The sequence below is a fragment of the Puccinia triticina genome, chromosome 9A (genome assembly GCF_026914185.1).
Source record: "Puccinia triticina chromosome 9A, complete sequence".
NCBI classification, from domain to species: Eukaryota; Fungi; Basidiomycota; class Pucciniomycetes; order Pucciniales; family Pucciniaceae; genus Puccinia; species Puccinia triticina.
The window spans coordinates 4,734,019-4,759,166 of NC_070566.1; the positions used below are offsets into that span (position 1 = coordinate 4,734,019).

Below are 25,148 nucleotides of genomic sequence, written 5' to 3' on the forward strand. Positions count from 1 at the left end.
GAACATAAGTTCAACATATTTGAAGCCTGCATCACACATGCTCACACAGTTGAAATCAATCAGCTTTCCCAAAGAAACATACGGCTTGGCACTCTCTAGAGAGTGCCACACATTCCCCCCTGGTGTTATTTGCCTCCAAATTATAAGCCAAAGCTCTACTTTCAACCAAAAGCCTGTGATGAGCCATTATAGAGTATTGAGCTATTGATTGTGAATTTCTGTGCTTGTTGGTCAAGGAGGAGCTAATCGGCTTTGTCTAAAACTTAGAACAGCCAGAAATGTGGTCAAAAAGTACCAGCCCAACCGTTGCAAGGGCCCAATCAGTTGTGTCACATTCAGTCACCCTTCTTTTTCTGGGTTAGCGGGCTTGGGTCATTAGTGCGCTCTTGGCCCATTGAAAAAGGAGGGGTCTTCATGACTCAAAGGAGTCTTAATGCGTGAAACTTGTTTTGATTTCTCTACACCATCTTGAGCCTAGCTTAACTAAGCCTCTCGAACGGAGGGTCCGGGCGGGGTGGGAGGGGCTGCTTCGCGGCCAGCCACAGCGAGCCTCCCACCAGGGGGGACTTGTGTTAAGTTGATCTTGAGCCCGAGCCCAGAAGTTCTACAGATCAGCTACACCTCACACTTATTCTTACCAGCCCAAAAACCCACTGGAATCACTCGCTATCTACCTCTGTTGTTCCCAGGATCAATCGCTCACGGGATCAATCACTCACAGGATTGATTGCTCAGAGGATCAGTTGCCCGCAGTATTGATTTCTCAGGTCTTTGGTTAATCACACTACAATGGCTCGGGGAAAACCCGCTAGAATGACTGGCTGACTCTGTCTCTTTTGTTCATGGTATTCATCGCTGACAGATCCAGTCGCTCACGTGATTGATTGTTGATTGTCCACGGTACTGCCTGCATTCACCAACTCAAAAAACAACCAAACTCTTACATATTGCTCGCAACGCCTTCCGATCGAGCAGATCCGTCTGTTCGGTCCACATACCCGCTGGGTGAGTCTCCCTCTCTTTTCTTTCCAAGCTAACACCAAGGTCCAGTTGCTCACAGGATCGATCGCCCACGCCACGGTAAAGCCTGCAGTCGCCAACTCAAACACCCCAAACTGTTACAGATTGCTCGCAAGGCCTTCCGATCGAGCAGATCTGTCAGTTCGGTCCACACACCCGCTGGGTGAGTCTCTCCCTCTCTTTTCTTTCCAAGCTAACACTGACGGGTCCAGTTGCTCACGGGATTGCTGCAGTCGGTAACTCGAAAAACAACCAAACTAGTACAGATTGCTCGCAAGGCTACAGATTGCTCGCAAGGCTACAGATTGCTCGCAAGGCTACAGATTGCTCGCAAGGCTACAGATTGCTCGCAAGGCCTTCCGACTGAGCAGATCCGTCAGTTTGGTCCACAGACCCGCTGGGGTGATTCGCGCCCTCTCTTTGCTTTCCAAGCTAACAACACAAACATAAACATACTCATAAATTGCTTTCTATCCCTCTCTCTCTCTGTCATGCTATCCCCTTCGCAGATACACCATCATCAACCCTGGGGTGCCTTTTGCCTTCGTCGGCCCCATCAGGCTCTCAACAAACATTTGTAAGTCGTTTTCGCGCCTGGCTATTTATCCTTCCTTTGATCCCCCGATCCACAGCTGGTCATTTGTGATCCCTCATTAAAAAACCCTGATTCTCCACCAACTGGTCTTTTGATGTGCAAGAGTTCCCGCCGGCTTGCTCGCGACTCCGCCCCTCTCGTCCTCAACTAGTCGAGCTAGTCAAGGAGATCATCAAATTCAGACCAATGCCTTCAACCTCGAGCGATTCTAGCCTCTCAGAATTGGATTCAAACCTATCTGGACTCAGCCTGGTCTCTGACTCCGACAACGAGCCTCTGAGCAACGGGCACCAAATGCACCCCCCACCGCCAGAAGAAACGATGGAGGCCGCCTCAGATGCAACCACTGACTCGGATGACAAGCCCCTTATTAACCGCTGCCAAGATCAGCCCCCACCGCCTGAAGAAATAAAGCAGGCCCCCTTGGTTGCAATGACTGACTCCGACGACGAGCCCCTGATTAACCGCTGGCCAGTGCATCCCCCACCGGCAAAACATGCAAGTGAGGCCACCCCGGCTGACTCCGATGACGAGTCCTTGATTAACCGCTGGCCAGTGCATCCAGTGCATCCCCCACCAGCAAAAAGTGCAATGGAGGCCACCCGGGCTGACTCTAACGACGAGCCCCTCATCAACGGGCACCCGGTAGCTCCCAAACATCGTGATTCTCAACATCATTTGGCTGTTGGGAACATTCCTGCTAGGAGGAAATACATCAGGAAAAAAACTGCGTATGTATTCACATCCAATGCTGAAATCACAAAAGGGCTAACTTGGACCTTTTGATATTCTTTATTTCCTGCTGCTTTCTTATGATCTTTCCCTGACTGCTCTTATTGGGTCCTCTAATGAATGATCCGCACTCTTGGTCTATACTACACATGTGATTGAATTGCCGTAATACACCATGGCAAATCAACTGGTGGAAATATAGTACCATGAAGGCGTACCAGCATAGAAGGTCCCAACAGGGGTGGCCAGGCAGACGTACCAAAAGAAAGCAGCTTGGTATAAACAGCACGCTCACTACAAACATCATCAATGGAAACTTTTGTAAAACGACTATAACTCCAGTCCCTTGCAACCTATTCCCCGCAATCACTGCTGAATATCGTCAAATGAAACAAGACAGGCAAATTTCCAAGGATCTATACGAGCGCCAAAAAGGACCAGAACCATCAAAGAAAACGATTTACAAAAGAAAGCCAACTGTTTCAGAACTTGATTACGCCTACAAGTATGTGAACAACCCATCCTTCAAACTATACAATTATGGCCACATCCAAGCATTTGACGGCACTAGAAATGACCAGCTTATAGTGGATATCCACTTCACCAACCTTGTGACTTTATCCCAATCTAGAAGGGATGGATTGGATTTTTTATGTTTGTTTCTTCATGAAGCAAAACAATTTGTCAACTCAGTGAAATCACCTGGCTGGTCTTGTGGTGGTGTAACGTGGGCTATTGGTTGGAGGAAGTTGATGGCGGCACTGGAGATAATGGGGATCTATCGCAATCAGAAGGCCATTGATAAATATCCTGAAGAACATGCTAAGCATATCAACAATTCAAAGAAAGCCAGCCAGATTCTTTGGTCACTTTTCCATCCAATTGCCAACGTTGCTCTTTAACATAATCAAGATTTCCTGATTGAGCACAATATCCCAGCATTTTTTGATTCTGCATTCCCTGGTCAAAATCAAGCAACACCTGAATCAACATCTTCATCAACACCTGAATCAACATCTTCATCAACACCTGAATCAACATCTGAATCAACATCTGAATTGACACCTGAATCTTTTTTCTCTTCCAACTTGACATTCACTGCCAATGGCTTCTACAACCACCCACATGTTGATGATAAGGATGAACCATTGCTGCTGTTTGCCTTCCTCCTCTCTCTTCCAACCTGCAGAAAAACTGGGAAACTCACATTCAAGTCTGGGTATGACGTCAACAACGGTCCATTTATTTTTCCGGAATGCAAGTTTGGGATCAAGTTTCAGCCTGATGTTATGTGCCAAGCCACTTTTTGACAACGAGAATATCTCCACGGGACTCTCCCACCAAAAGACACTGGAAATGGCGACTTCACTAGAACTAGCATGTCAATGCAAGTCGCGGCCAAGGTAACCACAGTATCTGATAGAGTAACCCATGGCAACTTTGAGAAGAAGACAGATATGCATTTTGGGGACGTTGAATTCCTGACAAGTAACACTTAGAATACACTTTGCCACTTCTTTCATTCTCTTCAAATGTTCACATGTTTTCCTCCTGATACATCTGACACTGTCAAGTAGTAATAAATAGCTTGGTTTCTCAGTTGAACCAAACCATTTTTCATCTTCTTGGTGGCATTTTTTTAGGGTTGGGAGGCATGTTGATTTTATATCATAACCCCCTTGGTAAAACTGCTATTTATCCGCACAAGATCAAAGATTTGTTTATTTCTTTATTATTGCATGCGGAGGGCCAAGAAGACAAATGATGATTATTATGATTGAAACCATAAACATAGAAAACAATCAGGGCAGGGGGAACTAAAACAAATGGGCCTCAAGAGCCAGCTGGCCCTGTCTTACAACACTAAGAAGCTCAAGCTGATGCAAAGTCATCTGGGGCCTTGCAGACTTGTGGTTGATATTGTTGAGGTCGTATTCTTGATGGGGTTGTAATGACTTGGCTGTGGGAACCCATTCAATCTTGGCCAAGGGGGGAAGTCCCAACACACGACACAAATTGGTACAGGTGTGTTTTGAGAGGAAATGTGCCATCATTCCCTTGGTATCTTGGCATTGGTGCCAGTAGGATCTGTGTAAAAGATTTAGAAACAATCAGAAATCTGATCAACAAGTTCTATTTGCTGGATATAGATATATTTTGGCTCACTTGGGGTTCATATCAATCACCTTTGGCTTTGTGATCAAGGGTGGGTTTCCTTTGAAATTAGTGATTGTCAACTGACCAACAGTAGTCACGTATACCCAGTGTTGGAAAGCATTCAAGATCTGTTCAATGGGGCTTGAGGTATCCGAGATTCCATAGTTGTCTGTACTTGGCAGCAGGAGTGCCCGGTATCCTTCAATCTTTTCCTGGAAGAAGAACACCCGCCAGGGCTCTTCATTGGGATACTGATCAAAGATATCAGTCTTGTTGTTGGTTGCATTTACCAGAATTCCTTCCTTTTGATCTGGCAAATCAATCAAATTGTTATCATCTTTAAACTTAAAATAATCGTAAATTTCTCCACACTCATTGTTGTTGCGCACCGGGAAGCCATCAATGATCTTTAGGAATCAGGTCATGATCAGTATCTGTTGCAGGTGCAGGGGGGGACAGTATGATGGACAGCTCACCCGTAATGTTGAGGCCAACTTTTTCTCTTCTGGGGAAGTGGTGGAGGATGCAATTACTTGACATTACATTTCCATGAATTGCCTCAAAACTGCATAAGTTCTCGTGGCGTAATTGGGTTCAGTGAAATAGGTATCGTAGCTGATCCATTTTCAAATCAGGGTGTATTTGGCTATCATTGGGTAGATTAATCCGGAGTCCAATATCTCCACCTCAATGATCTTGCTGGTTGTCTTGGTGCTCATGACTTTGTTGTAGTAGACACGGTAGGAGCAGATGTGTAGTTTTGCATATAAGCCATCTGGATCAAGTTTGGTTTGGAGGCCATCTTCCCAGCCTATATCGTCATCGCCACGAAAGGTGGTGCTTGAATGCTCTGGAGTCCCAAAACGGTCCCAAGAAAGATCCTTGGGATCCAGAATGCGGGGTGAAATCCCTGTTGAAAACAAAATATTGCCGTGAGTTCAAAGTTGACTGTATTATTTGGACTATGGTGTCATACGCACATGGAGGTGACTTCTGAATGGTAATCAACGTCTTGTGAACTTGCTTGCTTGATTTTGTTTGTGATTCCAGGAAACTCCGTCCAGGTCCAGCTGCCAAAGTTTTATTGGAAAAATCTTCTCTGGTATGCAAGTCTAAAACTGGTGGTGCTGGTTTGTTCACAGTCTGCAAGGAAGGCTTTTGAAAGAATACTAGGGGCTGGAACAATTGGGTTTTCTGGTTGTTTCATAGCAATCAAAAGTTTGGCGGCCCGGCTGTTGATGGTTGTGGTTGATCCAGACCTTAGGCTATATTGCTTGGCCTCTAATTCAGTTGCAAGTTGTTCTTCTGTATTGAGCTCGTGGTCTTCAAACTTATCGTAGTCCAAGAGGAGATTGATTGCTTCTTTTTCCTTGAGAAATTGGATAAATCCCTCTTGGTCAACAACTGAACCTTTCCGGGTACCAAGTCGGCAGTACTTGAAGTGTTTCTTGGAGAAGAATACGCGGCCATCACCATTGTAGTTTTTGAGGTGAAGTTCCATTACTCCTTTGTGCCTCTTGCAAAGTTCAAGAAAGAGGTTCTGATGAGAATTGGAATCACCAGGGAAAACCCAAGCAGAAGCACGCATTGGTGCCTGGCCAGGCAGCCACTTATTTTTTTGCCTGACTTCAAAACCACATTGGACTGAGACTCTGTACAGAGGATTCTCAAAAGGGATGGCTCCTTTGCCAGAAGCGGATATCTTTGGTTGGCTAGTTGTGTATGGTTTTCATGCTGCCGTCCTTTGCACTCGGGCAGAGGCATATGCAAAATCTGAAATTTGTGGTACAGCTGGGTGGGATGGGGGTGCAAGGGTATCTGAGCAAGCCACCGGTGTATCAAGAATCACAACATTGTGGTCAAACATACCAGCAATGGTATTGACTGGTTGGGGTGGTGGGTCCATCGAGCCAGCAGGAGTATGGGCTGGAGTTGGGGCAGGCATAACGTATAAACCGCAGGCCAACGCAATCGCCTGTTCCCTCTTGATTTGCATTGCTTGGGATGCCGCTTCAAGATTAGGGTTGGTGGCAGTGAAGACCGGGTGGACTGCAGGTGCTTGCTTGATTCAACTACGTTGACGCAGTTTTTGGCAGTAGACTCCCAACACTGTGGGGGTGGTGCCGCATTGGATGCACTTTGCAAACTGGGACTGCATGACCTGAGGTGAAAAATGTTTAGTTACGTGGTTGAATAAAATTGAGACAAGTGAGAAACATGCCATACTTGGGGTATGGTGAACAAGCTGCTGTTAATCAGATGTTTCTTGCCTTCTAGAGTCTTAGGAGGCTTCAGCTAGCTACAAACAAAGTGGAGTAGACAAAAAGATGGCTGAGTTACGTGCTTGTATAAGAAGGAGACCAGGGAGAAGTATACTGTACTAGGGTTGTGGTGAGCACGCTGATGGTAACCAGATGGTTCTTGACTTCTATAATCTTATGAGGCTTCAGCTAGCTATGAAAGAAGTGGAGTGGCCAAATAAGATGGATGAGTTATGTGCTTGTATAAGGAGGAGACAAGGGAGAAATACGCCGTACTTGGGATGATGAGCCTGCCACTGGTGATCCAAGGGTTCTTGCCTTCTAAAATATATTGGCTTTGGATAGCTATGACTGTGACTGAAGTGGGGTGGGTGGTCAAAAGATGGCTGTCATGTTATATGAGCCACCCACAACTCAACCAGTGGTTATATTCCTATGGGGAAGGGGTTGAACCGATTGGTATGCCAGAGCCTGTATGGATGAGGAACAAATTGGAAGGATTCAAACTTTTTGGGTGCGTTTGGAGTATAGTATGGCAAAAATGGAGCCTGAGTGCCATGCTTGCAGGCGGTTCAGAGGCGGAGAATGGCTACTTGGCTGGTTAAATGCCACCCATGGCGGTTGAAATCCAGTATGGACTGGCCAATTTGGCGGACTAGTGCCATGGGACAGTGGAAAAGTGGCAAAATTGGCGGTTCCATACCATGCTTCACATTTTCTTGGCCAAAACGGCGGGCCAGTACCTCCATAAAAAAGTGCTTTTCCGATTTTCCAATTTTCTGAATTCTGAGAAACAGGTGTGGCTAAATTTGCGTACCATAGCATCCAGCTTCTTGTACTTGTCACCCTCACATTCACGTCACTCCTTGCTCATCCCATCCAAGTGTACCACTCAACCTCACAGCAAGCTCTCAAATCATGGATGATCACAAAATACTCATTGCCATTGTTGCAGCGGCAGCAGCAATACTCATGGTCTTGCAATATTGGAACAATTTTGAATTTGAAGCTTACTACGGTGATGGTTGACAAGCTGTTTACCCCCAGCTCATCTTGAATTCTCGGCCTGATTTGTTCAAAGAAATCACCCGGATGGAACGTCATACCTTTGACAAGCTTGTCTCCAAACTCTGTAACTACGCGCTCCTTGAGGATGGTTGATTGATTGGTATTGGTGGAAGATAAGGTTCTAATCTTTCTTGACATTGTCTGCCACAACAATGCAATGCGACAAACGGCGCTCAAGTTTTGTTGTGGTCTTTACACTGTCAACAGGTATATAGTTTGATTTTTTGGTTATATTCATGAGACTATCCTGATTGTTATCTCTTCTATCAGGTACTTTGGCTTGGTATTGGAGGCTCTGGTTGCTCTGTACCCCATTTATGTTTGATTCAACCTTGAATCGTGCGCCCAACCAATAACAATCTGCAAAAATCCCAAGTACAAGCCATTCAAGAATGCTTTAGGTGCCCTTGACGGAGTTTTTGTCCCGGCACACGTACCTTTAGACAAAAAAGCCAATTATTGAACCCAAAAACACATCATTGCTCAGAATTTTCTTGCGGCGGTCAACTTCAACTTCAAATTCGTGTATGTTCTGGCTGGTTGGGAGGGTAGTGCTCACAATACTTGTGTATTCACCAATGCAGCCTCAAAAGCCTTGAAGATACCTGGAAACAAATACTTCCTTGCCAACGCAGGATATGGGCTCCAAAAGGGCTTGATGACACCCTACCAAGCGACACAATATCACCTCAAAGAGCAAGCTATTGCGGGCCTCTGAACAGAAACAAAAAAAGAACTGTACAACTTACGACATGCAACACTTCGCAACTGTGTTGAGAGAATCTTTGGGTGCTTAAAGAAGAAGTTCCCTATTCTAAAAGTGCCTCCCAAAATTGAGCTGAAAAAGCAGGTCCGTCTCATCTATGCCCTTGTCATGCTTTGGAACTTCATGCGGAAACACGAGTCGGTTGAGACAATGTTTGAAGAATACACCAAGGCCAACGCAGCCACCCATGCAGCATCTACAGATGATTTCAATGAACCTCCGCCCTCCACAGCTCAAGAAGACACATATATGAAATTCTGGCTCGATTGATTGGCAGAAAAACTTTGGAACCAATACACCACTTACCTTTGGTCCTGCGCTTAGATCATGCTCCTTCCTTCCCTTCAAACATGTTTCCTATTTCTGCTCTCACTAAAAGTTTTTTTCTAGCTTAGAAATTATGTTGTCCCAATTCTGTTGGCATTTCAGCGGTGCAAAGAGGATAGAAAACAAAAAATTCAGTCATAGAGAGTTGTCTTGTGATGAAAAAGATAAGGGTGTTGTCAGTGGCACTATTGATGGTCCCTGAGTGTTTACTAAAATGAGCGGTGAGATTAAACAATGTCAGAGTTTGTCAACCATCAGGAGAAGAGAAAGAATCAACTTACCATGTTCAAATCTTCTTTTTGAAGCCACATCTCACAGATGGACTCAGTTGATGTACAAGACAAAGTCAAGTACGTTTGTGCTTTCCTTTTGTTCTCTAAGACCGCAACAAACCCAAGGAACTCAAGGTCGGCAATTGTCCCCGAGAATGACTTTGCGCAGAGTTCAATGGCTTTCTCGGAGCTAGGGGTGTAAATGGGTTGGGTTGACCCGCAAAGACCCATGACCCAATGGGTTCTGGGTCGGGTTTGGGCAGCCTTTTGGCCTCCCTTTGAGAAACCGACCCAATTAGAAAACCGGGTCGGGTTTGGGCAGGGCTTTTTCCATTTGGGTCGGCCCATGAACCCGACTAAGACCCAATTAGGAAAGCTATGTACCTGAGGCTGTTGCTCCACAATCCAGAGTCCACGCTTCCGATGTTGACGTGCGCTTCAAGAAATACATCACAGCCATCCACGTTGTATCAACCACTGCCAAGCTTGATCTGTACCTTCAAGAACCACTGGTCGCAACTCAATCTCAAAAGTATTCAGTTCTTGCCTGGTGGAGCACCCACCAGGGAAGATTTCCAAACCTTTCCAAGCTGGCAAAAACTGTACTGATGGTTCCGATGACCTTGATTGCTTCGGAATCTGCCTTCTCAACCAGCGGGAGAGTGCTCAGTGACTACTGAACCAGGATGAAGCCAGAAACACTTGAGGCTCTCAAGTGGGGATTGACCCCAAGAGAGAGTAGGAATGAGACCCTGGAAAGATGATCAGCGTAGGGATTGAACCCACGATCTAGATGTAGGCTTATAGGGGTTTGTGTGGTCTTGCAATTAAGCATTCACAACTTTATCAATTCTCTATTGTAAGAAAGTAGCGCTCAGGTAGGCCTGGGCTCATAACCTGTAGAGTAGAGATGGCAATTGGTACCCGGGTACCCGCCGCGTGTCCGGGTACCGCCTGCTTTTTTGGCCCAAAACAGATACCCGTACCCGTGCTTGGGACCCGTGGCGGCGGTACCCGGGTCTTTCTGGCGGGTACCGGCGGTACCTGCCAAGTTGTTTTTTGTAGATATGTGCCTGCTCGCCGAGAGGGATCCCTCTTGGGCTTCTGCAAGCTGGTATCAGTATACCTGCCGCTGAGAGAGGATTTATACCTGCTTCTCGGCAAGCACTGGTATACACACACCAGCTTGCCAAGAGGCATTCCTCTTGGCGATCTGGTGGGTGTATACCTGCTCGCCAAGAGGAATCCCTCTTGGCAAGCTGGTGTGTGTATACCAGTGCTTGCCAAGAGGAATCCCTCTCGGCGAGCCGGTCAAGGTGTGTGTACACCAGCTCTCTGAACTCTTGGCGAGCTGTTGTGTGTACACCAGCTCTCCGACCTCTTGGCGAGCTGGTGTGTGTACACCAGCTCTCCAAACTCTCGGCGAGCTGGTGTGTGTATACCTGCTCGCCGAGAGGAATCCCTCTTGGAGGGCTGGTGGGCGAGCTGGTGGCGCTGCAGCCGGGGATATCACACAGGACTTGCAGGAGACAAGTCCAGGAGGGGGTCAGGGACATACACAGCGGAAAATAGGTAGCAGTATTGGCGGGTATCAAGCGGCGGTACCCGGGTACCCGCCTAAAAATCACACAAAAACCAACACCCGTACCCATACTTGGCACCCGCGGCGTAGGTACCCGCAACCCTGATGAGTACCCGCTGGCGGGTGCCGGGTACCGCCGCGCGGGTACCCGTTTGCCATCTCTACTGTAGAGACTGTAAAATGAAGATGTGTCTGGTGAGAGTCAAACTCACGACCTCAGCTATGCTGAGACACATACTAGAGTGCTGCCTTTACCAACTAGGCTACAGACGCTTGTGGCTGCCAGCTGGGTGGTTGGTTGGTACTGCTCATGGGTCAATCCAACAGCCCTCCATACTGTGGTGATACATCATGGTAGCAGACTAACAGACAACTCAACAGGGCCTACGGGTCACGTGGAAGCGCTAGCGGCCCAAGGGTATTCCCAATGGGGAAAAACTGCTAGGGAAGATACATAAGGGAGGCACCTAGGGCAACCCTCCTGATCCCCAGCTCTTGCCTTCTCTCTTTGGACCAAGCATCCTTTCCTTCACACACACTTTTTCTCTTTCTTTTTGGCACCACCCACCCACCCTGACATGTCACGCACCAGAGGGGGAGCGACTAGACCGGTATTGGTCTGGCACTGATCCCCCACTGGTGTGCTCTTTTTCTTCTGCTCCAGGGGTTTTTCACTCCACTTGAGCCACCAAGACCCAGAATATATTCTGAAGTGTCTTTGGAGGCTTGGGGGACACGGGGTAGAAAGCCCCCCCCCCCCCCCCCCCCAATTCACACACGGCTGGCTTGGAACACCCCTCAAGGGAGTTTGGGCCGGCCTAGAGCAAGCATAGAAGGCTAACGCCTACACACTTGCTTGAACCTGTAAGAAGACAAAAGTTAGACAATGGGAGGGAAACCCCTTAGCCCCTGCGGGTGACAAGGGGCCCTTGCTCACCCCAACCAGGATCCCTGAGGAAGCTGTGGTGGGTGTGCAGAGTGGATTATAAAAATGGCTGTATGCATCGGGGCTTGGGGCATATGGGGTTCAGGGTGCGGGCTGAGCCCTCATGCCCCAACCCAAACCCTTGGGTCACAGCCTTACCCCTAATATGTAAGGCCCTGTTTGGCAGTGTCATATTACACAGTGTAATAATAGGAAACATGCTACATTATAGATGGTAAAACATGTCTTTTTAGGATAATCTTTTGAGAGTAAACCCTCATAAGGCTTGGCAGTTTACTTCCAAAAGATCAGGCGGAAAATTAGTGTCTTACACAATAGGGGGCTTCAAAATTGCCCCAGGAAGCGTTCCAGGTCCAAGTTTCCAGGAAAAATGAGCAACCTGGAAAGCTTTCTGCGGACCTGCGCTCCTTCTTCCCATGGCCTTCGAGGACCTCCAGGACCGCAGCAAATCAGGAACTTTTTAACCCAAAAAAAGAGCAATTGGACCAATTTCTCAAACCCCCGTCCCCCAGAATTTTTTTTGGCACCCATCCAACACCCAAATCACCTACACATGTACTCCAGTTGCCAAGCTCACTCTTACTTTGAGAATCCGTACACCACCCGCCATGCCACCCAAGAAGAAAAATACTCAGCCAGAAACTCCAATCAACTGTGCCAGTCAAGCCAAGAAGAAGGCCCTGGTAGTGTGGGACAAAGACGGTGAAAATGGTGGATATTACAGTATTTGAATCCTCCTTGACTGGCTCGCTGTCAAGGGCAATTACAAACATCGGCGTGGGAATACCATGACCGATTCAACCAAGTCTGCCTTGGCCAACAAAATCCTAGGATTGATGGTCAATGCTGGTATCACCCAAAGACAACAAGGGGGTGCAGACCAAAATGCAAGAGCTTCAAAACTCCCTGAAGCGTGTGAAAATGGAGACGGTCCGATGGGATGCACGTGTCATTTGGAAGAAGGCACAGGAGAGAGTTTTCCATTTGGGATCCCAGAGGCATGGACAAAACACAACAAAACAGGTATTAGTTCCAGAAGGCATTCTCCTGGGCTTGAATGCAGGAAATTATCACGTTTTGGGGGTCTCAATATAGAACCTCCAGGAATTTTTTTTGGTAGTGTTTGGTTTTTCCTGGAAGTTGGACCTGGGGCGCTTCCTGGATCATATTTGAAGCCCCCTAATGTAGGGGGACATGGCAAGATTATTTATTGTGTAATAATCACACTGCCAAACAGAGCCTAAATAAATATGTATTTGATAAAAGTAAGGGAAAGGACGAACTTAACAAAGTCCCTTGAGACTTCGGGCCCCTGGGGGGTAGGCTGAACTCGCGAAGCAAGCCTCTGTCAGGAGGGACTTACACCATATCAACCCAAGCTCGCGTGGCTAGAATGAAATTTTCACACCACTTTTCCTTTTTTAATTCCACAGATCACATATCGCTCAAATGTTGCTACTATTTTACTTCCTTCAAGACCCAACATGCTGAGCAAAATTTTGGTATTTTTTTTCTATCTTTTTCCATACCAGTATTTTACTAGAATTAAAATAAGAAAAATGCAATGTATAGAGTCACCAAGAATCTTAGCCAATTCTGTAATTTCTTTAATCTCTGCAATGCACAGACCCTCAGAATTATGTGATCTTGGTTTCACGTTTAGATTGCTAGATGACCGTTATGTATATATGCTTGTGCGCTTGGACCTGCTTAGATATTCACGGACCCCCTCTTTAAACAAAGTCCAATGGATTTCAAGTTTGTATTTAATGGGGAAATTTATTTGGAGAGGAAGGATCATCATGATTGAGCACAGTTTTGGTGGAGAGGATGGCAAGAAGCAGGGCTATCACCCAAGGTAATTTATTCCACGAAATGTTACAGAAGCAAGGAATTATAAAGGTTTGAAAATTCCTGCCACCTAAATTTAAAATCTAGCCCCCGCAAAACGGGTCGATAAGGCGCAAGTCCCTCCTGCCGAGGGCTATTGGAGGCTTGCTTCGCAAGACCAGACGCCCGCAGCAGCGAGGGACTTGGGTTAAGAGCATCCACCACCGTCTACACGCCGGGGGTACTTCCTGGCGAGCAGGTTCGTGGATCCGACAAAGAGCTGTTGATCCGTGGAACCGACAAGGATCAGCTCGGTAAGTGCTTGGTAAGCTTGTAGGTTCCACAGATCATCATTTTCCCCGTAGAACCAACGGGTTTGTCACTTTTCCCCATTGGTTCCACGAAGCACACTCCTGTAACTTGTGGAGACCACGTTGGCTTGTTGCTCACGTCGGTTCCACCACCACAACTTTTTTTTTCACTTCCAACCAGGACTAGCTCAGGCTGGTCCTGAAGTGTTGAAAATTTGAGAAAATAAGTAATTGAAAGGAAGAAAAAAAAAGGTTGAAAAAAAACTTTGATGGAAAATTGACTCACAAACGGCTTCCTGAGTGGGTATAATACTTTTGAACAAGGGTGACCTTCACCATCTGGAGTAGCGTAGCTGCTAAGCAACGCTGCTAGGTTCACCCTGGTATGCAGCTGGGTTCAAATCCCACCAATATCATTTTGTCGGTGCAGGTCTTTTTTCACCAGCTCCGTACCGTGTTCCACGTGGATTTCACGGCGGGCGGAATCGGTATCCTTGGATGATCATCACAAGGAGCCCCCGTGATCCAGTTGGTGGAGAACACGTGAACGTGTGGACCAGCAGCCACTGGTCCAACCTCGCGCAGGGGCACTACGGCGAATCCACGAGGATTCCTCAAGATATCCTCGTTGAAGGACTCCCCGGGTGTAGGTAAATCTTTAGGTAGCCAGCGAGTCCCGCAAGGCTCGGTTGCTTAGCTAAATAAAAAAGCCTCCCTTGTTGCTAGGTATCGGCTTGGTAGGCAGCGCAAGTTTAGATAAAGACACCATCACCACCCTCGTGTCCATCGTGGCCGCTCTGTAGTAAACATAAAACACAGCACTCTACTTCATGTATGTATGTACAACACACATATCTCATACATATTCCAGGTCATCCAGTACTGGTCATCGAAAGACCAATGGACAGGTCTTTCATGAAAGACTCATTTTTTGATCCTACGATTGTTTTATCAATGACCGACCGGTCAAAAGACTGGTAAACAATAGAGCGGTCTTTTGATTCTATGACCGTTCTATCGATGACTGTCCGGTCTTTCAATGTGACCGTTCTATCCTTGATCAACTGGTCTTTTGATGTGACCGTTCTATCAATGACCAACCGGTCATTGATAGAGCGGTCATTTGATTCTACACCCAATTCTATGACCGTTCAATTGATGACCGACCGGTCAAAAGACCAGCCATCAATAGAGCGGTCTTTTGATTCAACAAATTTTCTATCAAGGACAGGTCTTCATGAGTCATCGAATGGGGCACAACCTCAAGGAGGTGTAGCTGGGGTGATGATGAGATTGGTGCTGGAGGGATGTATGTACTTAAATGTATGGGGTACATATGAAAAAGACATATGGCCCATGGGGGTGTGGGGCAGGGCATAGCACATTGAATCGAATACAAATACAAATACTCGAATCGATTCGATCTGAGTCGAATAGTGAGAGAGCAGATTTTTGGTCGAATATTCGAATAGGCTCAAATATCTCTTAAAACTGACAGACGGGGCCTTTTGGCCCCCGGAGGAGTTTTTATAGGCCCTTTGCTGGCCCCGGGGCTGCCCTATGCACCACCGGGGCTGCTGATATCCACTGGGCCCGCTGATATCGGTATCACAAGTCCGGGACCGGCACCCTACCAGTACCAACCACCGCCACCAACAAATCTCGACTGTTGGAGGCCTTCAGGAGTCAACAGGTAAGTTTAGCTTGCCCTTTAATCTATAACGGAAAAAGCTCAATCGGAAACTCCGGATTCAGACTGATCCTTGATCTGTCATTTCTTTCACCTTCGTTTACACTGAAAGCATAATGAGTACAGCCGATGCGGATGATCCCCCAGGAAAATCACAATCTCAACCAGATCCGTTGCCATCTCCGGAAGTTCAAGTGAATTCTCAGAGGCGTAAATCGACCGGCGTCAACCAATCAGAGACAGCGGTCTCTTTTTTTGCTCCTCCGGATTCAAAAGGCAAACGAGTCTGCTTGCTCAACAACTGTGGCGAATCTCTCATATCAAACAAGACCACAAAGGCCAACTTGGTGAACCATGTGGCTCGGAAGCATCCTGGCGAATGGAAACTTGCCCTTGAAGCTGCCGAAGCTGCCGAAAATGCCGAAGAAAACCTTCAAACTCCACATAGCTCCAGTACCCCTACTCCAGCCGCTACCAGTACCCAGTCGATGTCATTATCTAAACCAAAAGGACCTCTTCAAAAGCTCATGCTCCAGTCCCGACAGTCGACTTTCAACACCAACCTTATTGACTGGATCATTGAAGACCAGCTTCCCTACGCAAAAGTGAAATCTCCTAAATTTATCAAGATGATCCGAGGCCTCAACCCTGGTATCACGATCTTTAGCGAGCATACGGTTTCTCGGCGAATTAAGGCCCTCTACGCGAACAGTAAGCCTGCAGTCTTTAGCTTCTTGAGAAGTCAATCAGAGCGATTCTCTTTTACGACCGATATCTGGTCCTTGGCTGGCGGAACCCCGTGTATCTCACTCACCTGTCATTTCATTTCAAAAGAATGGGCTCCGGTTTCCGCCACGATTGGGTTCAAATCCTTCCGGGATAAGCACACCGGTGCCAACATCCACGACAAAATTGTCGAGATCTTTGAGGAATTTTTCTGCCTTTCCGAACGCTCCACTTCAAACAAACGAAAGGCAATCCACATCGATGATACCTCCAACAATGAATCTAGCTCTTCCGATACCGCTGCTCAAGACGTGAATAGTGATGACGATGAAGATCCTTCAAGTGACGAAATCGACCTCTTGTATCTTGGGAAGCGCATCATATCCATCACTTTGGACAATGCATCAAACAACAACAAATTCATTGAGACCGCCCTCACTACAAACCTTTTGTCCTCTCCAGAAGCTCACATACGATGTTTCGCACACATCTTGAATCTTGCGGCAAATGAAGTCCTGAAGGTCGTGGAGGATTCTTTGACTAAACTTCGGACGGTTATCCTACATATCCGACAATCCGATCAAATCTTCAGTGCGTTTCAGGATCTCTGCAAGGATAACAATGTAAAAGCAGCAAAACCAATCATTAACAACGCCACACGCTGGAATTCCACATATGATATGCTCGATCTATCTCTCCTTCAAAGACCGGCAATTGACGACCTTATCTCCTCATACAAGAAACTTAAGCGACCTAGTCAAAAGGGAAAAAAAAAGAAATCGAAATCGAAATCGAAATCAAAGAAGGGGAAATCAGGCTCTGGCCAATCTGAAGTTATTGAAGCGGTGCGCGAGGCTAACAATAAGAAAGCTCGTGAGATGGTCAGTACCTCAAGTCGATTTTTGAACGCCTTGCAGATTTGTTAATGGTATGAATTTTTTTTATGTATGTAACAGGAGCCAATAAATGAAGATGAATGGGACCTGTTTGAGTGGATTCACTCTTTTTTGGAGAAGTTCCAACAGGCATCGGTCGATACCCAGGGCGAAGTCTATGCGACTCTAACGACTGTCATCCCGTGGTATATTGCTCTCACCAACCACTGCAACAAAACGATCAAGAAATTCACCAAATCGCGGCGTCCATCTAGAACGGTCATGATTGAGGCCGCTAATGTGGCTATGGGCAAGCTTTGAGGATACTATTCAGTGCACTCCCATCACTCGATTCTTGCCGTTGTTTTGGATCCGCGCTTCAAGTTCACACTTTTTGAACAACGACCGTTTGACGCTGACGACGATGATGATGCTAGTGGGGAGACCCAGATTAAGTACAAAGATGAAGCAATGAAGGTCTTACGGGCAACATTCCATGAATACTCAACTAAACTTTCATCCAATCGGTCCAAAGGAAGCTCCAATGTTACAAGCTCTCAATCGGTTTCCAATAAGAAAGATAAAGAACGATTCCATCCATTACAAAGCTACAAGAAGACTTCAAAACCATCTGAGAACGACGAGATCTTGACCTACCTGCAGATGCCCGAACCACCATTCGAGAAAGATATCATCACTTGGTGGAAGGAGAATCTGAATCTACTTCAAACCCTTTCATCGATCGCAAAAGACTACCTTGCCATTCCAGCCAGCTCAGCAGCAAGCGAACGTGTTTTCTCACAGTCCGGTAATCTAGTAACAGTCAAACGAGTCTCCCTCTCTGGTGACTCAGTCGAAGCAAATATGTGTATGCGGTCTTGGCTGCGTGGAAAGCTGGTTGATATGGCTTCAGCTTGTAAGGATATGAGTCTCAACTAGTAGTTTCCCCTTCTACATACATGATTTTTTTTTTCTCAAATAACTATCTGACTATCTGAATAGCTCAAAATTATGTAAAAGGCATGAATAAATATTAAATAGCTATTACTACTGAATGAGGAAATTGAAATACACGACTCTGAATACAATTAAACCCCCCTGGATTGTGAGAAACAACTGAAAACACCAAAAAACACCTTTTTTGGTGTTTTTGGTAAATTTTGTAAGTTTTTTGGTCAAATATCTCCGAATACTCGAATATTCGACGAATCAGTATTCGAGGGTCCCATAAAACCAGTCGAATACCACCGTGCTATGCCCTGGTGTGGGGGGCAGTCGGTAGACTCGTTAAAATTTCCCTTAGAGCATCCTTACCGGTCGAGCTATGTTGGCGCGAGTTTTGACTTGCAGCTGTTGCAAACTAACTAAGCGACAGCGATTCAGCCGTATCGGTTCGGCTTGCGTGGGGTGGAGCTGAGTGGTGGGCGCGGGAAATGGCAGTTAGCTTCGAGCTAACCGTCACTAAATGTAGTGACGGTTAGCTGAAATTCAAGCTTCTCACTAATTTAGCTTGGGCTTAGCTACACCCGGTGTGGTTGAGATTGGTGGCTAAACTAGCTAATTTCGAGCTAAACTAGTCACCGGTAAGGATGCTCTTACAGAGGCTCTGTAGCGATGGGTAAATCTAGCAAGCCCTAAAGATTTACCGAACGACTATTTAGCTAACGAGCCCTAAAGAGGGCACGGGGGTGGAAAATGGCTTACATACTTGGTAAATATGCCTTACCGAGCGGGTTTACAGAGACGGTGGTGGATGCTCTAAGTTCGGGGAAAGGGAAACCTCCTTGGGGTATGAGGCCAAAGTTGAAGTCGCAAGCCCCTTCTTCACATCTCCAGCCCCCCCGGCACGCCGACTGAAAAAAGGGGATTGGTGAGACGAAGCTCGGCTGGAGAAATTTGTTGATGGCAGCAACCTTCATCCGCCATTCGCGCTCGATAGTCTCGATGGCCCAGTCCCATCAGCCGAGCCGACACCGCTTCCCCCCACCGACCACGGTCGAGCGAATACTCCCACCCAGCCCACCTCTTGACAACATCAGCGGCCAACAGCCATCAGATATCAGATTGACCGAGAACATCAAACAGCAGTTCGCTCTATCGGTCCCTCTCCTCGCCGCAAGAGTCCCCTCGCCCTTGATTACCAAGTTCAAGGCTCATCCTGAAGTCAAAAAGTCAGTCCCTCTCTCGTCTTGAGTCTTTCCTTCTTTTTTTGACGATTTTCGCACGGGTTGACGGCGGTTGATATTAGAGCCTTACTCAACTCTAAAAACTTGAGATCTGTCGAACCTGATCCTGAATCGACCGATAACGCGTTCAAACTCCTGCTCCTCAATACGTGCCAAAAAGGTCACTCATTCATGCGCATATTTATGTTATGAAGGCCACATTTATTGATCCGATTCGGATGTGTGTATAGATGAAATCCCTCTTTCTACTCTCAATGTCTTCCAGGAAAATGAGATTCAAATTAAAGATACCCAACTCAATCTTAACTGGGACTATTGGATGGCAGGTATCTATCAAACGCATCTCATTCACCCAATAAATAAATGAATAACTAAGATTTTTTTTTTTTTTGGATGAATTTAATAGATGAAATTGTTGAAAGACTTTTGCCCGATCAGTTGAATGATATTCCGGCTTCATTTACCATGATCGGTCATATTGCTCACTTCAACTTACGCGATGAATATTTACCTTACAAATATTTGATCGGCCAAGTCATCCTTGAAGTAATCCTCATCCTTCTAAAAAAACAATAAATGATGATGGTGATGGTAATTGGGGGGATTTGCTGTGCTTGAAAAGAAAAATTTAGCAATCAAGACTGTCGTCAATAAGGTCGATAACATTAATACTACGTTTCGGTTCTTCGAGATGGAGTTATTAGCAGGAGAACCTAATTACTTGGTCACCCTGGTAAGTAAAAAAAGAATGCTCATAAAAAAAAGATAAGCGTTAAGGATGATATGACTGATAGTAGGGGGTTCACAGTGGCAGAGCGGATGTCGATATCGGTTTGATTTTTCGAAGGTATATTACAATCCAAGACTATCGACTGAGCACGATCTACTAAGCTCGCAGATTGAGAAGGACGAGGTAGTAGTGGATGCGTTTGCAGGTGTGGGACCGTTTGCGATGCGGGCGGCGGCGAACCGGAAGGCGTGGGTGCTAGCGAGCGACCTGAACCCGGCCTCAGTCGAGGCGCTGGAGACTAACGTCAAACTCAACAAGCTCCACGGACGGGTATCTGTATCGATTGGCGATGGCAGGGAGAAGGTTAGAGAGGCCGTCCGGACCCTCTGGCTCGATAAACCCTTTAAAATACCAAACACTTCCCCACTCTTACCCGATCATTTTATCATCAATCTGCCGGACTCTTCAATCCAGTTCCTCGACGCTTTCAGAGACCTTTATATTCCCCTCTCCAACTCTGAAGGGTTTCTGGATGCGGTCAAGAAGAAATCCAAGTTACCCTTGCTACATTGTTACTGCTTCACTAGACAAGTAGATGATGCTGAAAATGACATCTGCCAGGTAAGCTCTTTTGTTTCTTTTGACCAATTCTTTTATTTTCCTGACTGATTCCTTCCGGTTGTTTTTGGGTGGTGTGTGTTTGTAGAGAGTTAGTGAAGTGATGAGAGTTAAGATCAGTCCATCTACTGTTGCTCGTTTCGAGCTCAAGTTTGTCAGGGCTGTTGCACCTCACAAGGATATGTACCGGATCACCTTTGAATTACCCCTTGAACTCTTACTGTTCTCTTCTTACTCTCCTGATGAAATGAAAGGAAAGCAAGTCTAACAAAATCTCAGCTGGATTGGCTTGAGAAGGGAGATGATGGAAGAAGAGCCCATAAGTGTCTGGTCATTACGGTATCCAAAAGCAACCTGCAACTGGATTCTGCCAGACGCGATGTGCTTGGTACCTGGTTCAACCGAAGTAGCATTACAGGGCACATCATGTCATGTACAGTACTGGAACATTTTCGAGGCTTTGCCCCAGTGCCACTGCCCTTGCGTCCATCTGCGCCAAAGCCTCCGCAGCCACACTCAAAGAACGCGCCCAGGAGCACGCATACACCACATTTTGGCCACACCGCAGAGCTGCAGCTTTGGCCGATAGCTTGTTGAGCGTGAAAGTAGCCAACACTCCAATGTGCAAACATCCACTCCCTTCATCCTTTTTTTCGACAAGAATGGAATGGAGAAAGACTCAAAGCCCAATGAATTCACTCACACAAACAAGTTCTTGAAAGAAGAAGGAAATGTTGCTTATGGGAAGAGAAGATACAGCCATTCCGAAAAAGCTTGGCTTTGTTGGAAGGAATTTCCACCCAAACTTTGTCTTGGATTTGCCAATAATCACTGGCAAGGTTGGACATATGTATATTCATGCCCACCTCATTCTTATATGCAGGGTGCATATACAGCAGCCAGATGCCCTCAATCATCTCCTTCCTTTCATTTTTTCCTAATTCTGAGTTCAGAATCAAGTGATTTGGCTGATTTTACCCTGGACGGCACCCTTACCCTGTTCGCGAGGTTGGATGGTGCTGGTCCCAGCGGCTGGCGTGTTTTTTTTCCACTACCGAACGGCTTGATTGGTGGGATCCTGCAAGCGACTGCACTCGCAGGTCTGGATATCATGTGTCCAACCTTGATGTTGGATGCACATACATTGGCAAATTCAGAAGGAATTTCCAGCGGAAATTCCTTCCAAAGAAGCCAAGCTTTTTTGGAATGGCTGTACATTGTGGGTTTTGTGCGAAGGGGCACCAATAATGAGGTGGTCGTGGTCAAAGAAGTACAAATGGGGGATTGGATGGTTTTGGGCGCAGATGTATGTAGTAGGGGGTTTCAAAGTTGACCAGATGCAACTTGCATGCACTTTTGCAAGTCAGTGTTCAAGTTCATTCTTGAACACCAAGTTGCAAAAGTGCATGCAAGCCACACTGTACTACACCCCCTAAACCTGCTTGAATGTTTTTTTGGATTTTGGTGTTCAATAAAAGCCTTGAACACCAACTTGCAAAAGTGCATGCAAGTTGTGCATGGCCAACTTTGAATCCCCCTAGTATACCAAGACGTGGAAGGAAATTGACAGACCAGATCTGATCACACACATGACCTGAATAAAACCATCTGACATGAGAAAAGCCCCAAGAAACATGCAGTATAAAGCAGAAAAAATAGGGGAATCTATGTGGAGAATGTTGCGTGGGAGGAACAGAGGGAGAGAAATGAAGGATCACAAGCCGTCGTTCAAGGAGCGTTTGATAGGAACTTCGTCGACAGCGAGGATCTCATCGTTGACTTTGAGCCAATCAAACACCTGTCCCCCGCTCCCGCTCCCGGCCAGGCCACTCTCTTCGTTTTTGGCGCTGTTGCTGGTGGCGCCGCTCTCATCGATGCTCGACAAGATCGGCTGCTCCGGCTCTTTGAACGAAATGTCAAACTCGTACCCTTTCAGAACCACGCTCGTCTCCTTCTTTCCTTGCTTTAGGTCCTTGATTTGACCTACACATCGTCATCACATCATCTCCATTAGCCACATCCCCTTGATTTAATTTAATTTAATTCGACCCAAAAAAGAAAGCGCCAAAAGGGTTAGGTTTTTACCTTTCCAAATTACTTGCTTATACCGGAGAATCTTGATGAAGCAAGTTTTCTTGATTTCTCCAATAGAAACCTTACATCCAGCGACCTTAGACTTGACTTTGGAAGACCCCCTGGAGGGAGCCGGACCGTTGATTTCGAAGATCTGGAGGATTTTAGCTTCGCCGACGACGCGTTCCTTGAACCGTTTAGGGAGGAGCTGAATAAGATCTTTGGTGATGCTATCGACGAGACGATAGATGACTGATTCGATTGTGTATTTGACTTTATGTGTCTCAATTGGGCTGAAGGCCATTGGGTCGATCTTGACGTTGAAGCCAGCAAGGGTAGCGCCCGAGGCGATGGCCATTCTGGCGTCACTCTCGGAGATGTTTCCAACGCCCGAGCGACGATCTTGACCTTTACCTCGTTGTTCCCGAGGCCCTCGATGGCCGTTCGGACCGCCTCAACTGTGTCCGTGTAGTCGGCCTTGAGGACGATCTTGAGACAGTCTGGGGCTTCTTGCTCCTTGCGCCAGTCCGCCTTGGCCTGTGCCGAGGCCTGTTGGTTGCGTTCGCGGAGATGGGTGAGCCGTTCGCGTCGCGTCATGCCCTCCAGTTCGGCCTTGCCGGTCTCGAAGGCCTCCCGAGCCTGGGCTCGTCGTTCGTTCACAAGCTCGATCTGCTCCGCCAGCCCGAGCTCCTCGAACCGGAGCACCCGCTTCTCGCAGGCACGCTTGGCCTGCTCTTCCGACTCGACCCCGAGCACAAGGCTGCCGGCCTCGGGCAGACTCTTCCATCCAGTCATCCGCACCGGTCGACCCGGCGAGACCTGGGAGACGGGCTCACCAAGAACCGTGATCAGTTGGCGGACCCGACCGTACGCCCGGCCGGCTACGATGTCCAGCCCGACATGCAGACGCCCGCGGAGGGTGATCACCGAGGTCATGTTCCCGTGTCCACGCTCGACGTCCGACTCGATCACCCGGCCCTCGAAACGGACTCCGTCGTGTTCCGCACGAAGGTCGCGTACTTCGGCGACCGCCAGAATCGTCTCCACGAGTTCGGCGAGGCCTTTTCCGGAGACCGCCGACACCTCCACACAAGGCACCTCCCCGCCCAAGCCCTCCACCTCGATCCCCGCCTCATAGATCCCTGCACGAGTCCGGTGGAGATCGATCCCAGGCTTGTCGCACTTGGTGATGGCAACTACTACGCCGATGTCGGTCTGGCGGACCAACTCGATCACCTCCTTCGTCTGTGGCTTCACTCCGTCATCCGCCGCGACCACTAGGACGGCCACGTCGGTCGTCATGGCCCCCGACTGCGCATCGCACTAAACGCCGCATGTCCTGGCGTGTCCAGGAAGGTGATCGTCTCCGGACCCTCGCCGGAAGATTGACCGGTCATCAGGTCTTTCAACGACACCTCGAACGCACCGATGTGTTGCGTGATTCCTCCGGCCTCCGAAGCCGCCACAGCCGTCTTCCGTAGCGCGTCCAGTAGTGTCGTCTTTCCGTGGTCCACATGGCCCATGATACACACCACCGGTGGCCGTAGCGGCAGCCTCGACCGGTCCGCACTCGTCGGGTCTGGGTATATGTCGTAGGCCAGCGTGTCGTTCACGATAGGCTCATACCCTGATTCTAGTACTAGATATGCCGTGTCATCCGTGCTCAAGATCCGGTCCGGCCTGGTATCCAATAGGCCTGCCGACTGCATCAATGATCGTAATCTATCTAAATATAATATCAAAAAATATATAATCATCAGTTGTGGCTTTTCTTCTGGTTGATTGAGGCCCAAAAGAGAAGAAAGACTTACATAGTTTCTGGTGTGTTAATTGAGCTAGTTGGGCGACGGTGATGGCGGAAGGGACCGCCAACTCTCGCTTAGAATTCTTAACATTTTTACTGCTATTAATATTTTGGAGCCTGGACGCTTCGAGCAATTTGTGCTGTTTTTTTTTTTGAGCTATTTTGCTGATGATCACTTCGGTAGGTTTGGGTTTAGGTTTGACGTGGCTAGGTAGGACACCGATATTCCTGAGTTTCTTCTCTTCGTCTTTCCGCTTCTTGAGGAGCTGATGGTTTGTCACTTGGTGATTATCCGTATATGACTCAAATCTGCTATGGCTTGCTTTGGCAGGCTCAGGAAATCAACTTGCAGATGGTCTTCGGAAAGATGGCTCGCCATGTTGGTGTTGCTGCTGTTTGTGAGGCGTGCTTGCTGATGGGAATCTCTGAGCGAGCTGGCTTGTGGTTATGTTCCGGAGTAACTGTATTGTTCATCTCGTCGGCTGCATGTTCCTGTTGACCTTCGTTTGCTCGTTTGTTTGTTAGTTGGTGGTTGTCTTCCGAAACAATCCAACTCCCGAACTCCGAGACCAGAGCCCG

The 25,148-nt window shown here is 47.3% G+C and overlaps 3 protein-coding genes across 3 annotated transcripts; 2 read left to right on the top strand and 1 right to left on the bottom strand.

The window, feature by feature from the left end:
• Positions 1 to 414: 414 nt before the first annotated feature.
• On the top strand, positions 415 to 2,401 carry PtA15_9A480 (uncharacterized protein; the record flags this gene model as incomplete). The annotated part of the gene is made up of 4 exons (XM_053172693.1): positions 415 to 437; positions 1,061 to 1,157; positions 1,254 to 1,395; positions 1,719 to 2,401. 4 exons carry the CDS (start codon positions 415 to 417, stop codon positions 2,399 to 2,401), a joined length of 945 nt encoding a protein of 314 aa, XP_053023908.1.
• Positions 2,402 to 19,060: 16,659 nt separating this feature from the next.
• Positions 19,061 to 20,960, top strand: PtA15_9A481 (uncharacterized protein; the record flags this gene model as incomplete). The annotated part of the gene is made up of 7 exons (XM_053172694.1): positions 19,061 to 19,329; positions 19,407 to 19,504; positions 19,575 to 19,670; positions 19,751 to 19,890; positions 19,967 to 20,077; positions 20,153 to 20,695; positions 20,781 to 20,960. 7 exons carry the CDS (start codon positions 19,061 to 19,063, stop codon positions 20,958 to 20,960), a joined length of 1,437 nt encoding a protein of 478 aa, XP_053023909.1.
• A 1,446-nt stretch (positions 20,961 to 22,406) lies between these two features.
• On the bottom strand, positions 22,407 to 24,948 carry PtA15_9A482 (uncharacterized protein; the record flags this gene model as incomplete). Its single annotated transcript, XM_053172695.1, has 6 exons — positions 22,407 to 22,675; positions 22,778 to 23,133; positions 23,154 to 24,088; positions 24,181 to 24,491; positions 24,577 to 24,835; positions 24,916 to 24,948. The coding sequence occupies 6 exons, from the start codon at positions 24,946 to 24,948 to the stop codon at positions 22,407 to 22,409; spliced, it is 2,163 nt and encodes a 720-aa protein (XP_053023910.1).
• Between the last annotated feature and the right edge of the window lie 200 nt (positions 24,949 to 25,148).